The sequence below is a fragment of the Diadema antillarum genome, unplaced genomic scaffold (genome assembly GCF_040938485.1).
Source record: "Diadema antillarum isolate AM-2024a unplaced genomic scaffold, OU_Dant_1.0 scf00000011, whole genome shotgun sequence".
Taxonomy (NCBI): Eukaryota; Metazoa; Echinodermata; class Echinoidea; order Diadematoida; family Diadematidae; genus Diadema; species Diadema antillarum.
In genome coordinates this window covers 881,327-908,452 of record NW_027270900.1, presented here as the reverse complement: position 1 = coordinate 908,452, position 27,126 = coordinate 881,327, and the positions used below count along the sequence as shown (strand labels likewise).

The 27,126-nt window shown below is 38.5% G+C and overlaps 2 protein-coding genes across 2 annotated transcripts in view; both read right to left on the bottom strand.

The window, feature by feature from the left end:
- Positions 1-2,317, bottom strand: part of LOC139720722 (uncharacterized) — an 81,527-nt gene extending 79,210 nt beyond the window's left edge. The window contains exon 1 of the mRNA XM_071632081.1: positions 1,774-2,317. The gene's annotated coding sequence lies outside the window, so the exon portion shown is untranslated. The remainder of the gene's footprint in view (positions 1-1,773) is intronic.
- Positions 2,318-18,836: 16,519 nt separating this feature from the next.
- On the bottom strand, positions 18,837-26,816 carry LOC139720605 (putative aldolase class 2 protein PA3430). The gene is made up of 6 exons (XM_071631964.1): positions 26,722-26,816; positions 25,802-25,879; positions 21,792-21,984; positions 20,634-20,808; positions 19,580-19,830; positions 18,837-19,080 (listed from the first exon to the last, which is right to left on the bottom strand). Exons 1-6 carry the CDS (start codon positions 26,784-26,786, stop codon positions 18,925-18,927), a joined length of 918 nt encoding a protein of 305 aa, XP_071488065.1. The 5' UTR covers positions 26,787-26,816; the 3' UTR covers positions 18,837-18,924.
- Between the last annotated feature and the right edge of the window lie 310 nt (positions 26,817-27,126).

Here is a 27,126-nt window from a genome sequence, read left to right as displayed (position 1 = left end):
CCCAGGGTCCTGCTAAAAGTCAAGGTTATCTAATTCAGACCAGTAACAAATGACAGAATTTCCACAAATACTTGAAAGAATACCATTACATACAACTGTATCAACCTCATCCAGTTGTTGTCGATTTGTGCTACTCCAGTTGTCTGCGGTACATTCGTACACAAACAAATTCCGTAGGTAAGTGTCTCCCCCACCCCAACACCTGCCTCATCAAGATAAATGGTAGTGTTATGCTTGCTTAGAATTAAAGGTATCTCATCCAAAGTAATATTCATCCTATCTGACCTTGTCACATTTGCTGCTTACAATCCTTTAACCAGTAGAGAAATCTATTACAGTCAAAATTTTGTTACATCACAGAAAGCCTCTGTTAACTCATTGAGGATGAATCCCGAGTATACTCGGGCAGGTGTCTGTGGGAAATGCGTGTTGTAGCAAAATCAATCCGTCCTCAATGGGTAAAGAACAATTTTAAAGCTTTGAAATCTATTCAGTTTCTATACACCAGTAAGAGCAACTGTGATGTTCATGGCCATTGATTTGGTGAGAGATGCCGGTCAGAGACTGCAGGACACCCTGCCGATACAACCAACGTACAAAGAGCTGCCAAGAAGCTATCGGGAGTATCAGTCTCAACGTCATCGAAATTAATCAGTTCTAATTAAAATGGCTTCCTGTTAGACCTGTATACATGAATATTAAAAAATGCCCATTCGGGCAATTACAAGAAATAAGTCTCAAAACACCCTGTCTAGTAGTGGTGTTGTCTCACAGTTTCAGCTTTGTTGCACTGCCCTGTATTTTACTGTGTAGTATGCAACGGGGTAACCCGAGTAAATTGATGTCCATTCCGACAAAATGGACATAAAGTGACAGGTGCTATTGCTAGTAGTAACTCTCTACATCTCAAGCTCAACCTCACATTCGCTGCATTTTGAGCAATCAACTGAATACTGCACTGTGTCCTAAAAATCAAGAACATGCATTCTCAAGTCTCAAGACAAAAAAAAAGAAGGTTAAAATATTCCTAACATTATTCCTGTAGAACTTTGGCTGTAACGTTAAAGTTCAACAAACTGCACCACCACAAGAAATTGTTAGTGTGAAAGAAATCTACTCAGTGAATCCCAGGTAAACTCAGAGAGCTAGATAGCAAAATTATGGCTGCGTCTAAGGAACGGGTCACAGTCTTACAGTCGACAGAGCTCTAGCCGAGATAAATATGTGCGTTGTACTCGCTCGAGAAGTCGCCCTTCGTAAACCGGTGTCGTTTGCACGTTCGCGAGTGGAATGTACGGCACGTAGCACGCAGGGCGAAGCGGTGCGACATAAGACACCACGCCTGACAGTTCGGCCGAGATAACGAGCAACTACCGTACCCCCAGACAGAAGTTACGATCGCTCTCCTTCCTTTGCAGAAACATGACAGTGGAAGAGTACAGGGTGATCTAACTCCGTACATATTTCTTTACTGATATTCATTCTTTTCATCGAAAACAGAATTTTTCATCGACAAAAGTTGAGAAACGACTGTGTTTAATTCGAGCTCGGCAACTGTCACATGTTACCCTACCCATCCATACCCACGAGGGCCATACAAATTGCGCGGCTCCGCGCGATGAGCGTGCATTTCCTATGCAAATTATTTATCGGAATAGAAAGCCATTGAAAGCACAAATAACAACAAAAATACATAATATAAAGCGAAAATTCATTGTAATGTGAGTTTATGACAATTTTAGGATATACAAGATACATAAGGCAAACACTCACCGTCTAGGAGATGTACTCCGGCAATTCATCAAGGCGTAAAAGAAACCTAAATCAGCTAGTTTCTTGAATGCAAAAGACATTGAGCCTGTGTACAGCTTCTTGCTGAACCTGACAACGATAAACAATGGAAATATCAGTGCGCTGGAATTGAGAATATGCACTGTGATTTGATGCGCTTATTTTCCACGAAACAGAACAAAATTAGGTACATGCACTGAAATATGTATACTCTGTTTCTCTAATACGTACATTGCAGTGGAAATCCCGAAACAAACAGATATGTCTGCATTTCTGGGCTACATGGCGGTGGAGGCATGTTGTTGTTCTTAGTCGTGCTCCGTCTCCTATATTCATGACGTCAACAGTGTCACCTGCTGTGTAAACAAACCATAATGCAACGTGTAAATTACCTCAATGCGGTGCGCTGCGTGTTATTTTTATGTTGATGTCTGGGAGGGATGAGTTGATGCGGTTTCGAGGGACAGTGCCTGCATCATGTTGCCCCTTCTCCAGATTTTTCCAATTCATCCCGTATCGCGCAACATCCGACATAGCGACATGGGCTTCATCGCGGGGACACTTTTAATTATGCAGAAAGTTTCCCAGGGACGCGCACGGGTAGGCATGTATAGAGCAGCCAGCACGCCCAGATTGGCCCGTGGTGCTGGCGTGGGGTTTCGCCCGCGTTTCAGCAGTCAGCAACATACAGGCGAGCCAGATCGCGATTGGGTTAGCAAGCGATAATTTTAATCTGTAGAAACAATGTGAATGTCTCACGCATCATTGATTATGCATCATATCTTATCCTTTTATTTGCTCTTTTTATTCAGAGGTTCCCTCATTTTCTTTCTTCTTTTATTCATTCGTTCTTTCTTTCCTCTCTTTCTTTCTGTCTGTCGTCATGTTCTTTTTCTTTTTTTTTTGACTGAGCATATAATATTAGGGCCTATCTAGAATTAATTCGTGTTCCCTGCCGCGTCGTTCATCCGAGTTCAATTATTGATGTTAATGGTGATCTATGATAGCGATCACTTCCCACATGTAACTACCCTTATTTTTCTTGGTCATTACATGTCTTTCAATTGAGGTATATGCCTTGAAGTGTACACGGGGGTGTACTGCGGGGATGCAGTTTCTTGAAATCTCACAATTATTTTAAGCATCGAAACACGCGAGCGTGTTGTAATTATTACATCTTCCCTGTTTAGCATCAAAATAGCTGTAATTACTCTGAGGTCGTATATTTGTCTTTCTCTAGCGTTCTAATAATCGATAATACAAATGCCCCAATTAAACTTGTAGCTCCCAATCTAACCGAATTGCCAACCTGTCCTGAAGAAAACGTCTATTCATAGCCAACCTAATCTCCCATCATTGTAGGGCCTATGTGGTTATACGCCATCACTGTAAGACCTATGCGCGTCATCAATCCAAATCAACTGATTTTTCTTTTGTCTGTTAGTGTTAGTTGATGAATCGCTATCATACGAAAAATATTCACCATCGGGTAATCACAAGATTAATGTCCTTAATTGCGTGTTATCATTACCTTTATTTTATCCTCTCTTTTTCTTCGTTTCTGCTTTGCGAAATTAACACTCTTCACGTTAGATTCTGATTGGTATACACAAAGTAAAAAATGCAACAACAAAAACAACACGAAGAAGAAGAAGAAGAACACACAAACCCTGCGAATGATAAAAACGATGAGACAGTGTTATAGGTCTAGAGACCCGCCAGAGAAGAAGGTAATCTTCCCACTGTTTATTTTACCGCCTCTGAATCTTTACGCCTTGACTGCGCATGCGTCCGATGACAGTATGTCTTCCTTAGTCTTTATACAGACTCCATACGTGAATTTCTTCTATACAACACGCATCCAATCAATGCAGGATCAATGCAGGAATTTCAAGACTATTCAGACAGTACAGGCAAGTACGCGACCCTGGATTTGTATCCGAATACTATACGCATTACATAAGCCGACTTCCCTGCTAAGTTTCCAACTTTATTGACTTCCCGCTCCCTTCGAATTCGGTCCTTGCATAATGATGTAAATAATGCCTAATAGGTCTGTTATAATTATGTATAGTACATTGTACCATCCTTGCCATATGTATGTGGTGACGTTGAACTATGACTCATGACATTGACACACTTGAACGGCTAATGGAGGGCAAATGGTGTTCAAGACATCTGTCTGGTAACAAACGTGAATGGTATCTGACGGTATTGTGATACAGACCTATTAGAGGGGGATTATGCAGTAAAGTCGAACCCGATTTTATTTTGTATTTCTGTTTTTATTGAAAACTGTAACATTTGCCATGAAACAAGTCATACCTGTGAAAGTATAATGCTCAATGGAGCATAAATGAACACACAACCAATACAATACAATACAATACAATACAATACAATACAATACAATACAATACAATACAATACAATACAATACACAATACAATACGATACAATACAACACAACACAACACAACGAAAATGTCTACCTGCATATGCAGTGGAGTCCCAACATAACAAGAGCCATGGAAATAAATTACGTTCTATAAAATGATAATTACGAATTATGTGTTGAAATCACACAATAACAGGGAAAAGCATTCACAATAATTTGAGATAACGGCCGGGTGCCACTTTTGAAAGAAAACAGAATCAAATACAGATTTGTAGACTAAGGTAAGCTCCCCACCAATCTCTTATAACATCAACCCGATATAATTATCATGTACTGGGATAAACCCCAACAAAAGCAACTTCTGCACACTCTGTGAGTTGTGTCTCTATAACATGTCCTGTTTTCAACTGCCGCTGTATACTGCACTTTAGGCGTCTTTGGCGTACAATTACTGAGTATAGTTTAATTAGTGTTTTCTGCAATGGATCGATATTGATAATAATATCATCGATAATAACATAGGAAAATCGCATCTCTACAAACCCAATAAAACGACTTTAATTCAAGTGCACCCGTAACTTTGTCGAGTGGTATAATGAGCATGTCGCATCTCATGATTACACAGCTTTTTTTTTTCTTTCAAGTAACAACGAAAGACTGGCTGCATTACACATTGTAAATCTATATCTTTAAGACCTGTTCAAGGGCTTATTTCGTTCCATCGGGTGATCGCGTTCGTTGGCTCGACCATCAGGGATAACAGGGAATGAAACCCAAATCTAATCATACATGTGAATGGAGTTCAATTCAATTCACATTGATTCAATTCAATTCAATTTGATTCAATTCAATAAATGCAGTAATCACTACAACACATCAGTGAAACTTTGAGGACTGAATGGGACAATCCATTGAAAAGTTGACTTTATAAAATTTAATTGGTGCTGCCATTGAGCGATGAGAAGACCATACAGCATTTAGTAACCTCACGTATGGAAAACCATACAAAGAAAACTCCACAAAATGTCATTTCTTGAAAACTGAAACGTATACACATTCCCTGAACTTCTTTAGTGGCATAATATCAAGGGTAATATCAATCCCCTTTTAGAGGTAAGTCAATTTCCCCTTTGTAATACTAGAAAAGTTAAAATAATTACGTAAATTTTCTTTTCTTATATAATCTATTGTCTTTACACGTGACGTCACAAAATGCTGCATTGTAGTCTTCTCATCTATAACGTGGCGGCACCGAAGCTTAAAAAATTCGTAACTTTCTAAACAACCAAAACCCAGCAGTATACCAATAGTATCGAATAAGTGCACCTCGATCTTGTTTACGTATATCTATGCATGTCAAAATGTTCATCCATGAATGAAACGTCAATAGAATAGATAGAAAAACAACAACAACATGAAGAATCTATTGCATTTTCTTTTTATCAAAGCGTGGATTTGATTGGCTGAAAGTTCAATGACGTTCCCTCTCTTGCTGCGCTGCTGTCATGGCGCTGTATGAAGCGTGCCTTTCCCAGTTTCTTCTGCATGGACTGATGGATTGTATTTCTGCTTAGTGGTTCATTTCTCTTTATGTAGCACACTATCTTATTGATTATGCATTGATATATGCATAATATTATGGAAAAAAAGTGTAATTTGGCATTCGTTCACACCCGGGGTTCATATGCACACGTTACACATGGATATAATCTTGATAAGGAAGATCCATCACACAGAGTCTTTAAATCAATCTATAAATTGACCCCCTTATTATACACTTTAGATGCAAGTCTGCATGCATCGCGTATTGCTCAGATTACAGACAAAATTACACAGCAGAGGGATATCGGATTGTTATCATAAAAAAATGTAGGCCTACATACTCGATCAGTAATAAGATGGTAGCGGGCGTCACAATAATGTTATACAAGTACATGATAATCCTCGCGTTCGGGATACCAAGTGCCACAGTGGAGTGGGATCAAAATGTTGCTCTATATCGGTTACAGAGGGCGTGCTCAAATAGTGGAACTATGGTAGGCATGGTAGGAATTAGACCAAAAAATCGTCTGTCCGGAGGATTTTTGTTTTTAATCATTTTTTGACATTTATGGCTCTCCAGGAGTTTCCGTGAAGCCAGACGTAGTCTCCGCGAAACATATTCCCGACGACCAGTATACAGACCGATCTTTCGGTCAAGTTATAAGGAATATCAATCTACTAAAAAGTCACAACTAAAGACCCCTATCAATAACACATGCCTATGAAAGCTGATAATTCAAATTTTTATCGTTTTAAGAGCTTGATGGTGTTAAATTATAAAGACACCGTCCAGACGTCATCTTGCAGTGATAGATCCTTTTCATTTCGTGATGAGTGAAAAGTGAACGATTCCATTGCCTCACTTTTGCCTTTAGTGTATATCAAAGTTATTGGTGAGCCATTTTTTTTTTTGGGGGGGGGGGGGTGCTGGGATGGGGGTTAGGGTATACTTTCGTCATATTAAAGTATTCCGTGCGCATCGTTTGCGAAGACAACACCACAAAATAGTTTATTTTGGTAACACTTGTCTCCTGTACGATGGGAGACAGCATGCATTACATAAACGCATGCTTAAGAAGATCCTGGTTTCAGAGAAAATTCTCTGTAATGATTAAAGTTTAATGATAACAAACATGCTTTTTTCGTGTCAAACCCTGTAATGATTTCACTCACTACGACTTGTCCTATATACCTGTCCCCATTACGAATGATACGCAATTTCTGTCCGCTGTTAAATATTTTGCTTAACATTCACTGTAGCAGCGTTTCTGATAATGGAATATAATAAGCTATCCACTCGTTTACTTGGAAGGAAACAAGAGCGAATAATCATGTATAGAATTCACGGAAGCACAAAACCTATACGTTTACTAATGATGGACTATACTGGTGGTACAGACAACCATGCATGTCTAATCATTATCCCCGGTCATTAATCACAATCATCGTAAGATATACGTGCAATATGTATGCTTTTCTATCGTTGTATCCATACTATTATGACTATTGTGTTTATGTGTATTCACGTGAATCATTTTCGTATTTCTCCAAAACTAGTCTTTCTTCAAGGACGATATGGTGGGTTGTACTTTTTCAGTTTTTAATGTTTGCCTCGTTCGTGCGTTCCTTCACTGTAAAAAAAAATGTTTAGTTTCTAAACACCAAATAAACACTTTTCTGTGACAGTTTTAAAACACTGCGACGCGTTTATATATTGAACATGTTTAGGAGCTAAACATTATATGCTGTGCTTATTTTCATCACGCCGTAGGTATTTATCACACACACATGTTTATGTTTTAAACGGTTCTGATGTTTAAAAATATATTAACACCTGCTCTATTTATAGGCTAAACACCAAACGTTTACACCATAATCACACAGTGTTGAAATACTTAACACCGCAAAGTCACATAATCACCCACAATGTTTAAGATCTAAACACTGAACCAAAAAATAAACATGACGCACTGTTTAAGATGTAAACACTGAGACATGTTTATTGGCTGTGACAGATTAAAAACACTGCGACATGTTTATTTGCCATTTTAGTGTTTATTCTTAGAAAACGTGTCTGATTTTTAGATCGATCACAAAAATGCATATACACTAAACATGTGACATGTTTACATTATCATACATGGTAATTTCTCAGTGTTTATATGAGACATGTTCACACATCATACATGCTAAGTGTTTATATGAGACATTTTTACACCTTATGCTATAAGTGTTTATATGAGACATGTTTACACATACATTCATACATGCCAATTTCTAAGTGTTTACATGAGACATGTTACTCATCAAACGTTGATTCCCTTGTGTTTAATAATGTAAAGTGGATTTTTTCCACTTCTGCATGGAATGAGTTAAACGCATGGCATTTTATAGAATTTACCCAGTATGTACCAAAATCAGCAGCACACTTACATTGCATAACACCAAGGAAGACCTGGGTTAGCTTTCACAAACATTTTGGCTGCAAGAGTCAGAGGCAATTCCCTGAATGCAAGTTATCAAAACATCGGTCAAAGCTTGGGCAACATCTGATAAATAATAACTTAAAATCCTTTAGATATTACCATGTTTTGCTGTATGACATCATACTGAGTTAAATGCAAGAGACCTGGGAGTCACAGGCGTGTACACGAAGACATATTGTAAATTGAATTCACTCCGATACACACACAGTGAAATTTGTATTTGCAGGAAATCGCACACAACTCACTTTGGAAAAAAAAAATATTGCATTTAAAAGCTACTTTTCAGTCACATGTAATTCTTGGCCTGCTTTCAAGAATCGCCTTCTTTCTACTGTATTCAGAACTCATTCTTAGTATTGTAAAACAAACAAACAAACAAACTTGTTGATTGTGAATTGTAACTCAATGCTTCAGAAGCGTGGCACAATGTATGTAACACCTCCAGGAACATAACTGCAATCTTTGAACAAATCCACGCCAACCTTGCAGATTGCATCAATTATTGGTAAAGTGCTTTGGGATATCCGAACCAGATTAGGCTCACCGCAAATTATACAATGCACAATATATGGGCGTATTGGTACAGGGAGTGTAGATGATGCACTCCATCACAAAAAAAAAGAAGAAAAAAAAAATGTTTTCACAGCACTGTACAGCCTGTGGTGAACATCTACGATCCCTTATCAGTACCAATAATGGAACTTGATATTCGCGGATTGTTCTTTTAACTGCGACGATCACTGGAAGTACATGTATAATAGGCTAACAGTACTGTATGAACTTTTTTCACTTTTGCTATTTTGAGAAAAATAAGAATGTTAGTGGATTTCAAGGGGATGAGTGAGAAAAAACTTCTACCTTGCTTGAACCTGGGAGAAGGAAGTCAAACTCATTAATGGCCCGAATTCACGAAGGTGGTACAAATGAAACCATGGTTTAAACCATGGACAAAAACCATGCAGCGCCAAGTGTCGCATGGAATATTTCGTTACGAAATCAGTCATTTCGTCGATGAAATGATTATTTTGTAACGAAATGACAACATTTTTGTAACTAAATGAACATTTCGTCCACGAAATGACCAATTTCGTAACAAAATATTCCATGCGACATATTGCGCTTCATGGTTTTTGTCCATGGTTTAAACCATGGTTTCATTTGTACCACCTTCGTGAATTCGGGCCAATGGGTATACATGAATAGTCTATTAGAGTCTAATCAGTCTCATCATACTCCACTTAATCATGGTATGGAGGGCTAATTTCAGTCTCGACACAGCTAGATTTTTGGTAAAGACAAGAGGACGTGAACAAAGAGAAAATCATTATGAAAGAAAGATATTATTATATAATATCTTTCTTTCATTTATCCTATGCCTTGTCCGCCTTGGACTACTTAACATAACAATGTCGGAATTTCGGAGCTTGGGTATTTTGTTCCATGTTCATCGTGTCACTGCCGGCAACCAGGGACAGCCTGGTGGTAGTGTCGCTGCCTGGAAAGCAGTAGATGACAGGTTCGAGTCCCTCTGGTTCCTCTTTTCCGACATGTTTGTTAATTTACAGATCAGCAGTTGCGATCTTAACAAATTTTCATTGTAGAGGGAGACAAACTGAAGAAACTCAAACCTGAGAAAATCATTCATTGCAACTTAGGCGGGAGGGTATATGCAAGACTGTCATGAATACGCGATGTGATCAGCAAGACTCCTCCCTTGTCAATATGTCATTTTGTCGGTCAGTCGCAAGACTCCTCCCTATTTTCCGTATTATGTGTTGTATTACATTTCTATACCTCTTTCCATGTGACCGATTTCAAGAATGTCTCAGAAAAAATAACTACCGAATGCTGTATTTCCTAGCAGGTCTACAAGACTTTTTTGGAAATAATGCAGATCTTTTTGCTGCTTCTTTCTTATTCATCATCGTTATCAAGCAGAGTTACGACCATTACTGTATCCTTTGTCTCTTGAGAGTAGCTATTCACATCTGTAATTTACACTTTCAACAATATTTGCAATAAATCAATTTTCCATTTTCTGTTGTTGTTGTTGTTGTTGTAATGGATTGGATTATATATTTTAGGAAAAAAGTTGGGAGTAGGTCCTCCCCCCCCCCCAAAAAAAAAAGAATTCAAAACAGAGCATCTAAAATCTACATTTTATAGAAAATCATTTACATCCTCTTTAAGTACATAATTTTTATTGATTTGGCCCTGCAATTTTGAGTACTAACTTGACTTCCAATTTTCCACATGGGTAGTAGACAGTGGTGTATCACCAGTTGATTTGCTCTGCTGACTGCATCATGCCTCGGTCTCTGCCAGCAGAGGCAATGTCTTACTCTGGATTTCACAGTCGTCAGGACATCATTGTCATCCACTTTGGTGTCATCGCTTTCCAAGACAATCCTAATGGGCTTTAAATTCAATTTTTCACCACCTGTTGAGTTATATGAAGAATTGTACAGGGAATAAAACTTCATTTTCACACAAAATACATTTACTAACCCTTCGTCATTCACATTCATTAATTCATTCACTCACTTATTTTAGATACTCCATAACTTCGTAGAAATTAAAGATACAATGAAATCACAGTTTTCTTGTGATTATAAGCTTTGCTTCTTTCCACGCAGACGAATGAAATCATTGTGCTGTAATGTATAATACCCAGTCTAATCAAGTGAATGCAATACCTAAATTTTGTAAGGAGAGAAAAAAAAATCTTATTTCAGCATTGAAACGATTAATTTCTGCAATTTTTACATGAGCTGTCTACCTGTTTTTTCTTTTTTTTTTCTGTAAGCTCTCTCTCCCTCTCTCTCTAGATTATGTAATGTGGAGGTTCTGATGTTCCAATGGGATGGGGAAATTATACCCCAATAGGCCCTGTTGTACCAAGCTCTCCCCCCCCCCAAAAAAAAAAAAAATAAAAAAATAAAAAAATAAAAAGCAACCATGAGCTGGATCTGCCATGAGCAAACTTGAAATCAAAATCACCAATCTACCTGCTCATTATAGCAATTACGTAGCTTATCACTTAAAATCCATGAGAAGTTTCAAAAAGATGCCTGATTTTGAAGATTCTGTCTCAACCCCCCCCCCCCATTGTGTCTCTGTAGGCCTATCATGTGCTCCCACACACAAAGTAATTCCTTCCTTGATAACATGAAAGTGTAACTATTTTACTTCAAAACATTTATAAGCACATTGTGTAAGATTATTTGCAAATTAAAATTAATTGCAAATTATCAAAGGAAAGGTCTAGCCAACTAACGTTAAAATTACAAAATGCAAGCTTTCAATGAAGACTAACCTCTTACAGATTCTTGGGAATTGGCAGAAGCCTAGATTAAAAATGTTCATCCTGCTACCTTGGCTTCAAACTTTCATCTTCAATTATTACTTGGTAAAATAGACACTAACACGTTAGAGATCTATCTGAAACTCTATTCCAAGGATTCATACTCTCGTCACAGAGCCAGCTAGAGCACGTTCAATGCGTGTACTGTCGTATTCACGGCAAACGCATCCTATACTTCTATTTTCGTGGTCTAAATTTTATGTTATTTCTGATGCACGAGATTCTAACACAAACCACTGGTCGTATGTACGCGTGGAACTTTGTTGAAAATGAGAGCGCTAATGATATAGGGTCACTTTGAACTCACATTATGAACTGTATTCATCTATAACCACGTCTAGAACGGAACAAATCCAGAAATTTATTTACATTGACATGAAAACAATGTCATCCGGTAAAAGTCTTTTATTGTTAGGCTGTTATACCCACATATTTAATACACATAATCATAGTCAAGCTTTTTGACATGAAAACAATGTCATCCGGTAAAAGTCTTTCGTTGTTAGACTGTTATACCCACATAATACACATAATTATAATCAAGCGGTATACATAATTTGCTCAAAGACATCGTATAAGCGTTTGACAGAATTAATACGCAAGATTCATGTGGTAGATTTCGGTTTAGTTTAAAAAAAAATTATGAACATCCTGTGAATTGTACAGCATTTTTCAATAAGTAATCATGATTGCTGTTGTATAATATAATTTTGTCTGGCGGCGGCCAGTGTTGTTTGAAATTGCATGAAGCATATTGTTAGATTCCAACACGAATATTCTTATTGACTTTGAATGACTCGCTGCAATGTTAGTTGTTGTCATGGCTGGTACTGCTGGGATTGCACCCCCCCAAAAAAAAACCAAAAAAAAAAAAAAAAAACCGACAAAACAAAACAAAACAAAACAAAAAACTAAACTCGAGGATTGGTGGGAAATGACTCGGGAAAAAAAACCCACAACAGGCAAATGAACAGCAATGCTAAGAGGAAATGTTGCAAAATCCTGCCGAGAAGAACTTGATATTTCGACCTGATAAAGTGACACTTTCGTCGATGTTTGATACGGGCATTTTAAATCTTATGAATATGAAACGTTTCAAGAACGTTAATTGGATCGTCGTTAAGTCAGTGCATGTTAAATAAGAACTTGATGTAAGATTAAGAACGTAACACATCAAAATGAAATCCAGTTATACAAGCTTTTTTATTTTTTCTTTGTCTATTATCTTCATGGTAATTTCGGTATAACTTCTCCCAAAAATATCAATATAGCACCAGCTTTTAGATGAGACTGACGTAATGACCCCCCCCCCCCTCCCCCACTTGCTAAACAGGGAACTATACAGCAGTTTGGTATGACACATAGAGATATCTCTACCGTATGTCATTTGTCGCATATATGTATATTTCAAAGAGCTTTCATCCCTATATCATCTTTGGAGGAAATTTTGAGTCGTCTGCACGCTCAATAGCGGACATTGTCAAATGAGTTGAGTGTTACGAAGACCCGCTAGGCCACGAAACTTGGTACACGCGTCGGGCGCATCCACCGAATTGGTATATGAATGACGCCACCTACGGCCATCTGCAATACAATCCACTGTTGCATGGATGACGATGGACAACTGAATACAAAATTCATTCCAGCTGCAAAAATGGAAAACATTGAGATCTAGAAGACAGCACACATACCCACTAAAATGAAATGAATTTCCAGAGATGAGGCGAATGTATAGGAAGAGGGTAGTACGCTAATAGTTGGAACAGCTAAGTTGGAATCCAAATGTTTTTGTCTGCTGTTTTGTTCTACAAGTGAGCGGGAAAACGCAGCAGCTCTCATTCACAAACACTTCCACACACTTGCAAACACATACATGTTCATTACATTAATATTAGTGAGTACTAGACTTTCTATGAGTGTGTGTGTGTATGTGTGCGTGCGTGTGATTTTTTTTTGCGTGTGTTTGTGTGTGTGCATCCTTTAAAACATAACAAACTTTAAAACATAATCATGCATAGATGCAATCGAATTGGTCTATACACAATTAGCAATATATAGCTGACGTGGGACTGAATCTTATCTTGCACCTGGGCAGTCTCAAGAAATCATTTCTGTAATAGTGGAGTACTAAGACAAATGTATGATGATTTATATTTCGCATAATGAATTCTTTGGATAGCTGCTAACGAAGGGAATTGTGATCGAAAAAAAAGACAAAAATATGGGACTTTGAAGGAGAAGAGTATAATACAATGTATAACCTAGACAGTGAAATGTATCGTTGACTTACAGACTCTGTGTATTGAAGATTAATTGTGGTCAGTTTCAGATGACAACAAAATCATACATATTAATGCAGATAAACATACAAACACAGATCCCACAATGCATACACATACAAACACACACATACACACACACACACACACACACACCAGGGGCGGATCCAGGAATTCTGTAAAGGGGGGGGGGGCGTGACTAATTATTTCTGGTGCCACTTCCGGGTTTCATTTCATTTTTTTCGTTTTATTTCTTTTGTTTTTAACGAAAAATAAGGGGGGGGGGGCGTGCGCCGGTTGCGCCCCCCTCTGGATCCGCCACTGCACACACACACACATACATGTACCGCTGATTAACGCGCTTAACTTGTTTATGTGATTCACGACCTACATTAAAAACGAAAAAAATTTGTGAATTACGCTCTTCCTCTAATTACTGCGATCACTGAGGACCAGTGCTGTACATTGCGTCTCGAAACAACAGACGTTCATAATTATGCATGTTCTTTCGGCTGACCTCTGTCAATAGTAATACAAACTGAAACTGATACTTTTTGCAACAAATGACACTAAGTCTTGTTGTCATGGGTCATGCAATTTATTATAATGCCACCAACACGCCAAGATCGGTGCGGAAATTGACCATGAGGAATAAAGATTGATTTTAAAACACACCGGAAGCAGAATGACAGAAAGCAGAAAACAGAAAATCAGAAAGCAGAAGGCTACAGGTTTCATTTGTATAAATGACTTCTTTTGACACTCTTCAGTATTCGTTTGATGATGTAACACTTTCTGTTGATGATCATGATTGTTTTCATGCTTCTCAACATAAGTAGCTCTATCATAATTATGCGTTATACTTTTCTCACAAACATCCCGCTCACTATTGTCTCATTCTCTATATCCATTAATGTGTGATATTGTGCTATTATCAAGCACCATACAACTTACGGAATCTGTACCTCGGAGATCATGGATGTATTTATGACATATATATAATTATATATATATATATATATATATATATATATATATATATATATATATATATATATATATATATATGTGTGTGTGTGTGTGTGTGTGTGTGTGTGTGTGTGTGTATTATACAGTGATGTCATTGATTATCACTCTATTCGATTCCATGCTTCTGTCCTCTCTGCTGCTATCGCCCTTCCTTGGTTTGTGGCGAATCAGGGGAAATTTCAAGATCCTACTACATAATAACATTAGTGAAAGAAGCCTGTTGTTTCTAAAAACATTAACACGACAACATTACAAGAACAAAATTCACAAGTATTCACATTGACCCAGTCAGGACAATCAAGCGAAAAATCCCCCTGACGTTGTGTTGTTGAAAAAAAGGATGAATAAGTGAAATAAAGTTTGAATTGAATTGAAAATAGTAACATGTCATCGTCGAGACTGAGAGAGATATTCAAACTGATAACAGGATTTATTTTCATTATCATTAAGTCCTCCACTCTCAAATGCACAATTCAAGTCAGAGTTCGTTATTGCTTGATTGCCTTAGCTATATAAGTGACACTATAATAGCACGCCTGTAACCTGTTACCTTTCGGGAATATCACAACCCATCATTTCATACAACAATGAATCTGTCACAAAATACCCGCGCGAAGAAAACAGCAAGAAAAGAAATGGTTGCTATTTTAGTATAATATAATTTTCCGCGCGTTGTTGTTTTTAGCACTTGTGTTATGGCATGGGCTGGTGACGCATCTGTTACAACATAAGTCTACTTATCGTGTTTGTACTGGTTCATTTCACCTCGATAAACATCATAATGTATCATTGTCGTATGGTTACAAGGAAATAACTTATCCAACAGGAAAACGTTTAAAAAAAAGAGAAAAAGATAACGGGGAATAACGGGAGTTAATTTCATGTGTTGCTAACAAAACATGGAAATGGTTTGATTTTTATTCCAGCAGAAGGTTGTACTCTAATCTAATGGCAAATGAAAACACCTGAAGCCCGCTCTGCGAAATACTATAGTACTGTAACTTGTAACTCTCATTGTATATCATTCATGCTATTTGGAAGTCTCCAAATCTTTCCACTAATAGGTTATTGACTGGTTGCAGCCAAGGTGACCACAATGATCGCATTTGATTGAAAGTGCACATATTAAGTTGCAGTTCACACTCTTGAAAAACATTTTTGATACACATTGTTTCTTCAAAGACAGGGCTAACTGAACAGAAAGAAATCCAGCCGGAGAATTTATGCCCATGATTTTTTGTTTTGTTTTGTTCTGTTTAATCATGACTACTACTAACCATCAATGAATTTGGTGCTTAACCCTAAAAAGACTGGGGGGGGGGGGGGGGGGCTAAAGGGCCCCCCCTTAAGATCTCGGCCGCGGATCGCGCGATCGCCGCGGAAATTTGCACAATGGTAGTGTGCGATGTAATCTACAAGATCGCATATTTAAATTTTCCAAAATAGTCTACTTTTATTTTATTTTGATTAATTATGCTAATTTATGCGAGAAATCAGACTCTTTGATCTAAATCAGTAAATAAAGCTCCAAAAGTGCTCATTTTTGGTCTAATTATTCTTTGTGGCATTCTTGGCAAATGCACTTGAAAAAAAAATTTGGTATCAAAATTAATTCCTTATTTATTTTATTGTTTTATGAATTTCTTATGTATTTCTCTATTTTTTCGACCTTTTGTTTTTGTTGTTTTTTAAACAAAATTTGTGGCAGACACTTTTTGAAGCATAATACTCCTAGAACAAATTAATTTTAGCCATTGAGAGGAAAAATAAGCATATTTATATGAACCATGTGAAAAAACGCAATTTGCATTGACTTTGTACACAAAATCACATTTTGGAGCCATTTTCGGCCTCACGTGCATGTACAAAAAGTTATGTAACTTCAGAACCGTACCCCCGGGCGTCACAAATTTGACGTCAAAATGTGCGCGAAACTCGAAAGAAAAATGTCATAGAGCATCGCGGCGAGAGCATTGCGTGTTGCAGAGTAATCGCGCGAAATGTCGAGGGGGGGGGGGGGGCCTTTTAGGCCCCCCAGTCTTTTTAGGGTTAAGGCTATGTAGGGTAATGTCTTAGTTCAGTTCGGTTCAATTGATATTTTATTTCCATTCGTTTATCCCCCCCAAAAAAAACAAACAAAAAAACAAAAAAAAACAAAAACAAAAACAAAAACAAATACAAACTATACATTATGCAATTATCACCTTTTTTTTTCCATTTTCTAGAAAATGCGTAATCAAAGTATCAGGAAGTTTAATAAACTATACATACAATTTAATTCAGTAACCAAAATATCAAATCAAATTAAAGTCAATCAAACACAATAAAAAAAAAAAACAACCCGACGCAAGAATTTAATTACTTTGAAGAAAGAAATACACTGCGTGGCGACGATTCACACCAGTCCATTTCGCACAGTGGTATCCTACCATCAACAGAATGTCGGGATCAGTAGCTTCGTCTTGGTGCTGTCCTTTCTCTTATTTCTGTGTCGCCTTGTATTATTTCGGTTCAGCCATTTCCTTGTTTCAGGCTTGCATTTCTCGCTCCCGAACTCCAGTGTTGATACTTTTGATACTCAGTATTGTTCCCGAAAGCCTGACAAACCACATAATCTTTCAATTTCCGGACCAGTCCAACGTAATTTGAGTCTATATTTGACCAGTAATTGTATAGTAGTCTCGTAATTACTTGCTTTAAATATTTGGTAATCAATCATATTCTTGAAATGACAGGTCAAACATATCATTTAGATAAAAGATCCTTCACTGTTGTTGTTAAAACAAATTTAGTACAACTAACAAAACGTACAAACAAAAGAAGCAATATTATTCTTGTATTCATATTGACTGCTAACAGATACGAGAAGCAGAAACCATTTCTTGTACACAGCTCCCTCTTTCGACCAATATGCTTTAATTTGACATACTGAGGAAGCACACTCAGGCAATTTACTAGTTCTTGTGTGAACCATTTAATAATGAAGCAGTAAAAAATTAGTATTGCACCAAACATCTCGATCAACTCCAACCAATTATGCAGCATGAGGATTTTTTTTTTTTCATTGTAAAAGCACCTGTTCGGCTCACTTAAAGGGAGGGTACAGTATTGGTGGAGATGAGAATTGGGCTTTTATCTTTTTGCAAGATACCAAGAAAACACTTATGATATAGTACAGAGCATACCATTATAAGAGTAATTCAAAGTTTATTTGATGAAAATCGGGTGTGGAATGACTGAAACATCCAAAGACAAAGTAAAACAAAGCGATCGTAATAAAGTGTGGGTCCCACACTTTATTAGAATCGCTCTATTTTGGATATCTCAGTCATTTCCAAACCAATTTTCATCAAATGAACGTTGAATTCCTCACAGAATTACATGCTCTTTCTTATTTCATAAGAGGTTTCTCATTATCTTACCAACAAATGTTAGAAACCTGAAATTAGGTCTCAACCAAAACTGTACAATCCCTTTAAGTGTCCCCTATTGCAACAATAACAATATCTTTAAAAATAATAAAAAAAACCTCTACTATTATACGAAGTATGCCATAGTTTACCAAACAGATATTAAATGAAAAAAGAACGGAAGATGATGTGATGAAAGAGAAGTAGGTTTGATGAACCTACTGTCTTAATCTGTCTTTACGTTCAACGCATTGTTGTACTGATTTCGTGACATTATTTATAGACCCAAACATTCCATTGTATCCTCAGTTTGTTGGAGATGAAATAAAACAATTTGAACTTGAACGGAAGAATGAGAGGTCAAAAACATTAAAGAGAATATTCAGCTAACATAAAACAATAACATTCAATTCATTTTCTTGGTTAAAATCATTGGGCCAGAGTGGAAAACCAGAAAACAACTCAGCTTTCACTCGTTTAGGGCCAGTGTTACTCAAATATATTATTACTCAACTCTGGGATATATCATATCTCGCGCTGTTGCTTCGCGCTTCCACTGTATACACAATAGAAAAAAAATTATTGCCAGCCCCATAACGTTGTCATGGCTACCATGATGCACGCCTCACTCGCGAAAATTCGGCTCCTGACTGGCTATGAGCTTCTTGATACTCTCCAGGTGGTTGATGGCGTTGTAAGGATAGCAGTCGTGTTCCGAGACATACTTGACGACCGATGGGGGCGCTGAGCGAGTCTTGGCTCCCATGGAACGAGCCAGAACCTGCATAACACACAGAGAAATATTTCACTTTCGTTACCTCAGCACCCATCACAATGTATCGTTATTGTAAGTTTTCAATTATTGTTGAAAATAATTAAAAATAGCGTGATGTTGATTGCGATGCAAATATCGAGATGTTCACAAGGGCACTACCGCTATTTCCAAGATGCTCAAAGCGGAGACCTGAAGATTAGAAATATAATTGAGAGACTGTCTTCTTGTCCACCGAGTAACAACAGCCTCAGCACAACCTTGACAAAAACTGAATAATGTATTTCACGTTAGACGTCAACAAGACGCCCTCCTATGCTATCCGAGATTCTCACGATTCTTAGCCTATGAGGGTTACTCCATGGAACATTCAGTAACTTTCTGGCGTGTGATTTCTTTTCTGTATATGTTACGTACGATAGGGTGTAAAAAAAATGTGAACTAGATTTCCAGGAAACAAATTTTCCATATAGTTATCTTTAATATCGCCTCAACATTCTTAACTAACCTGAACTTTCGCCGCTCTTTCAAGATAGTATAGCGCGTCGAACGCATCACAGACTCTACGCCCTACGGTCAACACTCCATGCTGACCCATGATCAGAACCTCTTTATCCCCCAGTGCCTTCCCCAGTCTTTCTCCCTCGTCCATGGCGTAGGCAAGCGTCTCATACACCCAGTCGTAGGCGATCTTTCCGGCAAACCTCATACTGTTCTGACACATCGTTTCGTCAAACGGAGCCGGTTCGTCCAGGCAAGCTGTAAATATTCATGATAATCCATGTGAACAAATTGCCAGAGACTGCGGATTCCATCGACAAGTAATTGAGATTTAACGTTCTGCTTTTAAGAAGCAGTAGTAACATACATCACGGCTCCATAGTAAAGTACCATTTCTTTGAGTCATTTCATCATCATACAGTTGTACATAATGTGTTTCCTGATGCCTATGTGTCATCTGTCAACGTCTGAAAATAGATCTTCTCTGAAAACATATAGGAGTCCTATACTAGACAATAACAGACTGTTTCACATTGACTGAATTGAATCTATTGCTGTTCTAAACCAATATCACTCGGGCCATATGCATCGCGGTGAAAAGGCAGATAAGGTCCCTACGTCGCATTTGTCATAGCAAAATTAGCCTTTCACATCGTGAACAGTTTCGTTTGTGAGATCAATAATATCAATGTACAGTGACTTGAATAATTCCGGTATACACTGTACTTTCTCTACGAAATACCTGTATTCCTGTCATCACAGTGATTATGTTTATTGATAAATCTCACCAAATTTTAAGCCAACACAACTTTCAAATCAAAAAAGACCTCGCAAAATTTAATGATCGAAATCGAAGTTTCAGGACAGTCTGAACTTTATCATCATTTCTCGAATCGGATGATAAATTAAAATATTTGGTATCATTTTCTAAGTATTGCTATATAGTCACCTGCTCTGTTATGAACTTGGAGGTCACTGTATGTTGTCTGTTTCCTTATGTAGTATCAGTTATGTGGTTTGATATCATCTTCATTATGCATTGTGACGCAACGTCGTCTCACCTAGGGCGAGCACGTATGGTTGATGTGTGTGCATGACAGCAGTGGTTCCATCCATCTCATACCTCATCCTGTGTATGGGAACGTGGATACACACAGCGGTCTGCAGGGCCACTCCCTCGCCCTCCACTTTCTCGCCAGTTTCAAAGTCGACACCGACTAGAGACGATGCCGTCACCTGAAATACAAAGTGGCCCAAAGGAAATATAACTTCAGCGTTGTTTACCATGGCAACGTAAGACATGTGTACATTATGCATTTAGCGGTGAAATGTGAGTCGCTGGGCCTCTTCGATTGCTGCGAACTGAGGAAAATCGTTACTTGTCAAAGAAAAACAAGAACCAACCAAACAAGCAAACGTGTACACCCACAAAATGAAAACAAAAGAACGATGTGAAGAAAGAAATATTTTCAAGTGGTAAATTATCATGTTTTATTTCGCCATACACCCCTGCCCACATTATAACGACGCTATTTGAGGTAAATATCTTGCTTATTCAAAAGGTTTTTTTTTTTAAATTTTGTATTACTGTATGCAGTGCAACTGGTGTCTTCAGTAACAATACAGTTAGAGAAGAGGGATGGTAATAAGGTATATGTTTTCATAGTGGAGCCACTGAATTGCTATAAAATGATCGGTATTAGTGCAGTCTGTGGTTAGGTAAAGAGGAAAAACTCCTTAAAAATCGGAGACATAAAAAAAACTAAGCAGAACGTACAGTCCCTAGAGTTTGAAAATATATAACCATCATCAAAGGCAAAAGGGAACAAATGAATAAGAATGACATAAATCGAGATTTTGTCACCTTACTAGTATCTACCTGTCTCAATGTAAGAAAAATTGCCAGAAAAAGGTTTGACTTGAAAACTTTTTTTATCTCGAAAATGTTTTTTATTAAAAACAAACAAATTGAGCACAAAATAGATCTCTCTTGCATTTCATCTGCATGGTTGTCACCTTTGCAGACATACGCGCGAAAAGAATAAAAGAAAGAAAAAATGAATCGGACTCGAGGAACAAAAAAGAAGCAACCCCCCCCCCCAAAAAAAAAAAAAAAAAAAAAACAACAACAACAACTATGCAACAAACCGACAATCAGTTAATGTAGATAGGTCAATATACATAATATGGCATGAGAAGTGTCTTTTCTCGGTTCCAACCTGTCCCCACTGTAAGCCATATGGGACTACCAGCATCACGTCCCCCTCACGGTCCCTGGCTGGAGCCCTCATCGTCAAGTGGTTGCACACGCCCTCACCAAGTCCATGCAGATCGACTGCGCGATAGGCTGCGGCCAACTCGACCCGTGCCTCGTAGTTTGCTTTCTGTCGACTAGCTTGATCCAGGGGCGAGCTGATGAGAAGGGGAACGTGTGGTAATATACAAATAGTAAATGGTCACGAGTGCAATGGTACTTGATAATTGGTTATGATTTCAATGCCCCTCTCACAATTGGTCTGTGACCAGTTTGCGACAGCATGCAACATTTTTATTTCTTTGCTTTTGTTTGTTTGTTTGTTTTCCCGGGTTGTGGTACTATCGAATGCTCGGTGTCTTACAAGCACAGAATATAGTTTTACTCTTACATCTTAGCATTTTAGAACACACCAGTTAGAACCTGATGTGAAATTGCACTATTAGTTAAGTTCTCCATTCAGTTAAAAGAGTAATACTTAGTATGTGTATATAATATTAAAGAACCGGCTTACGAGCAAACTACAAATCGTATCCTACAACGAGACAATTTTATGAGGATATATTTGAAAAAAAATTACAAATTAGTTCACTTTCATTGACTTGCAATGGCATATGACAAACAAACAATTAAATATACAGAGCAGATTCGTACTAAGTGTACGTGGAAAATTAATTTTATACAATTTTCTCCATGTCCACCTTCCTGGTCTGTTCATCGCTTAGTTCGTTCATGGTTGGTTCCTGCTGCAAAAGTGGTAATTTTCATGGGCGATGGGGCCGCTTTCGATGCGCTTGAGTTACGCCTAAAAGCCCCCTCACACCTGAGCGAATGTAGGGGGACGAAGGGGGACGAATGGGAAAAAAGCACGAAATGCGCGCGAAATCAACGATTTCAAATAGAATTGCCTTCGAATCATCCTATTATAAACTAAAGTCAAATATGATTAACGAACGGTAAGTGAAGGATAAATATGACACGCGAAGGATAACGATTTTTTGGTTCACTTCTTTGAGTAAATTGCGATCGAAGGCGAGCGAAGGGTTGATATGACCCGATGAAACGAACGAACAATGAGCAATGGTTTGGTGTGCGATTGGAAACGAAGATGAAATAATAGATCAGGCGTTCTCGTACGTGTGTGTGCGCTCCTCGGGGAGTATAAAAACGACCAGGTCCGTCCAGATTTCAGTGCGGCCAGAGAAATCATCCACGCAACATGAAAGGAAGAGGCTAAAGGCATTATAATGAAACAAATCAATCAATTTCAGATCTTTGCTTCTACACAAAAGTTCATTTGTGTGAAATAAATATATCCAATATATTAATTATTCTTACAGCACGTTTTGAAGTAGAAAAATGGTATCAAGCAAAAGCTGGAGATGAATTGCCCCAATTGCTATCATTTTAGCAAAACAGAGAAATATTGAAACAGTAGGCCTAACAATGGAGGTGAGGTGATAACAAATCTGACGTACCCCTAAATTGACTTGACCTACCCCCTTTCCCCTATTGTATCATACCTACGAGCAACATCGCACCAGACCAATTTGTAGTTACTGTCCACTATAGCCAACAGGATTATACTAAAAAAAGCCCTTGTAGTTGTAGTATAGCGAGCCAGACAGAGGAGGCTTTCTGATGGCCACATGCTTGCCATCAATAGCTGCCACACAGTGGGAAAATTCCACCGTTTGTAGAATCCACCAGCAAGTTGTCTCCATCCAACAGGGGTTGAAGGGGCTGTCATGACTTCATCTGCATACTCGTCAAATATGGCCTGATACACTTCCCTGACCACTACAGATAGGGTGTTTTCAGGCACCTTCCACCCATACTGCATGTCCGAGTACTTGGTGTCAGACACAAGATGACGAAAAGTAGCTGCCAACTTGAGACCTTCTTCCAGCAGCTCCCTGTACCAGGTGTACTGCCTCCTGATTCTTCCTCTGACCCTCTCCAGGATTTCATCGTAGAGTTCAGGGGGCATGCAGAGAAATTACTTGAAAGTCGAAGGGTCTTCTCTTCGGAGCTCAACCAACAGCTGGTCGTAGATTCCAAAAGCCCCCCTGGCAGGGTTCAGCCACGTCCTTCTCCAGATACGACGTCGTCTGAAGCCTCGTCTCCATCTGAAGCGGCCTCTGATGAACTGGTGTAGGTTCAGATGCTGATGTATAACTTAATTCTGAGCCGTTGCCAGTAAATACTGGACTCTGAGGCGAGCTACATCTTCTATTTTTCTGAAGAAACTTCGAAACTTTCAGGTGGAATGTTTCTATATGAGTAGGGTGGTGAGTGGCTGGTCACAGAGAGCAGCTCAGCATTCGCCATTTTTTTCGTCAGGTCATTCGCTCGTATTCGTATCACTTCGCAATCCATAGTTTGTCATAGTATCTCTTAGACTTGCCTTCGTATAATATTATGCATCGCTATTCAAATTTAGTAAAAGTCTATCTTGGTTTCCCTTCGCATAGAAGATGGCAAGCGAAAATACGTTTGTCATAGTATCTTCGTTTCTATGCGCAAGTCATATTCAGTCATCGTGTTGCTTCGTTTAGGGTTCTTTCGAGATCGGTCCACCTTGGTAAAAGCGCGATGAGGGACTATGCGTGACAATAGCACACGAACGATAAACGAACGATTACCGCAGACTAAATAAGAGATGCAAATTCAAGCAAATGACAGACGATTTTTCAATTCGTCGGGAAATTTTAAACATGTTCAAAAATCCCGTGCGAATTTGAATAATCGCAACTGTTAGTTCAGAAGGTGTACGAACCCAAACACGAAGGGTAAATATGATTTACTATCAATTACCATTGAAAATGATTGAAAAAAAATGCCTTTCGCAAGCCATAGCAAGTCATATTTCAGGCAATTCGCTCAGGTGCGAGGGGGCCTTTGCGCCGTTGCTACCCCGTCAGAGTTACGAATATGGCGCTTTTAATGCGCTCGTATGGCGATTGTGATACGCTCTAAAACCATGCCGACCTCGCTACGGAAGTTTTGGACATGTTCAAAACTTCCGTAGCGAGGTCGCCGACAATGGCGATGGTAACGACCCTACGCGCTTCTGAACTGCTCAAGATGCGATGGAGAAGATTTAAAGCGATGAAGCCACGATTCGCCGCACTTTGTCGATTTTTGATGATCGTAGCGGAATCGCCGTCTAGTGAGATTGGGGTATAAGCGACCTGATGAGGTCGATGGCGCTTGAAGCCTGCTGCAGCATGTCCGGAAGACCAAACAATAACAATAGTCGCAAACGGTCGCAGACAGACTGTGAAAGGGGCTTAAGAAAAGATACTTGATTGTATCGATTAATTCGAACACCCGACAGAATTAGCATGCATGATGTTTGATAATGAAATCGTGGATAAAAATATTAAATACGTCTTCTGCTTTTTATTCAAAGACGCTGAGTTCAGTGTCCATATCAGCTGCGATGATACGGATATTCATATTCCACATTCAGAGTGGACAAGTATCAATGATTCTGAGGGAAGATCCCTAAAATCTTCATATCCTGACAAGAAAAAATAAGATCTTCATATCCTGGCTAGAGAAAATAATAGCCTCCCTGATTTAGAAATAAATCACTTTTACCCATGATGCCCAAGCAAAATACAAACATTTCCTTGATGTATTTGTGCAGCCCTCGATCTTGTCAGCAAAGTGAACATTTCTTACAAAACTTCATATGGAACCCAATATAAAGGAGACACTAACATTTTATCTGGTAGCCCGCTCTTGCCACTGATATCTTTAAATCTAAGATTTTGGTGTCAAGAAACAATATAAAGAAAAGAAATGAATTTTTGATGATTTTGAATCTTATTCGTCCGATCGAAAGAAAACGCTTTGAAATTGGCCCGACATAAAGTTTTATGGTCCCGGGCCACCGGGCCACCGGGCCACCGGGCCACCGGGCCACCAGGCCACCACTAATGACGATAATTATGAAGCACACCTTACCTGTTCTGTTTTGTAGATGTAGCGGTTGATTGCCATCTTTGTATCAAAGCAGGAGCTGCTCTGCCAGGGCCATATAAGCTTTAGTAGGTTTTAAAGAAACATACGTCACAGACAAACAATTCAAAGTACACCAATTCGTTCAGTGATAAAACACGGAATTATGCTATACTTTATGTGTGTTGAGCAAAGACTCAAACAATAAGGACGCCAATATCTAACTGGATATGAGTTTAAAAAGCACCGAATTATTACATTGTATTTCAGGAATATATACCTGTTTGCTGACATGGCCTAGAACCTTTTAAAACAAAGACTCTACCTGACAAGCATGTAGCTCTCTAGACAGAAAAAATCTGTCAATTTGGACGAGTTTTATTATTAAAAAAAACACTTTGAGAACGATTGCGTAAAGCTCGCCGTATAGTCTCCCAGGAACATGTTCCTAATAATCCCTAAAGATATATAGACTGATCTTCCGGCCAAGCTAGGAGTTCTCCCGAGGCTTGCCCGACATGACAACTAATACAGGCAAAGTGAATTCCAAATATTGAAATTATTGAATGTATACAGGAGGATGGAATATCAGCAACTGAGTAATCTAGGTCCATACAGAGTAGAAATATCCATAAGTTTCAATACACGTGTATTCCAGTAACACGTTCTGATCTTTAGGTCCGCGCAGGTACCATTATATTCGACAGGACCTCGAGATGTATACATCGGGTGATATGGATGCACGGAAACAATGTTGACAATATAATGTATACCAAAAAGTGGCCTTCACACTAAGAAGAGCCCCAATACCGATGACCCATGACTTTGTTTGCACGCTCTTAAGATTGCAACCCCACTCTTATAGTACAACGTATATTCCATAACATATTGACTGGTCAATCTTTGAAATATGGTTACCGACATACCTCTTGGAACAGGCTGATCCTCTGAAGAGAAGAGAGGCTATGCTTTTGACAGTGCTGGCTGCCATTTTGTTATCAGCTGTGCGTCGGCTAGGCTGGCTGTGGTGACAACATACAGTGCCTACATAGCTTGCATAGTCTCGTTTCCAGCGCTTTGATTTTGAGACTTGAAACTACAATAGTTCATTTGCCCGTCTTTCCGGAATGTCTATCTTTGAAACAAATTCTGTATCGAAGATAGGATTAATCATCTTGGACGACGTCATATGCAAGAAAATAAGTGGATGGAACTGCAAATACTTCAGACAGCTTGTTCAAATGGGGCTGAAAAGTTAGCATGCAGGGGTAAAACCAAAGCATTGCCTGATTGAACTTCCCTCCTCCCTGTCTCAATATCTCAACACAATG

What these genes read in the sequence shown, in the direction of transcription:
- LOC139720605 (XM_071631964.1), bottom strand. Translation starts at nt 26,786, where the DNA reads ATGGCAGCCAGCACTGTCAAAAGCATAGCCTCTCTTCTCTTCAGAGGA. An exon ending in ACATCTACAAAACAGAACAG is followed by an intron (nt 21,985 to 25,801) that starts GTAAGGTGTGCT and finishes CCTTCTCATCAG; the next exon opens with CTCGCCCCTGGATCAAGCTA. An exon ending in ACCATACGTGCTCGCCCTAG is followed by an intron (nt 19,831 to 20,633) that starts GTGAGACGACGT and finishes GAATATTTACAG; the next exon opens with CTTGCCTGGACGAACCGGCT.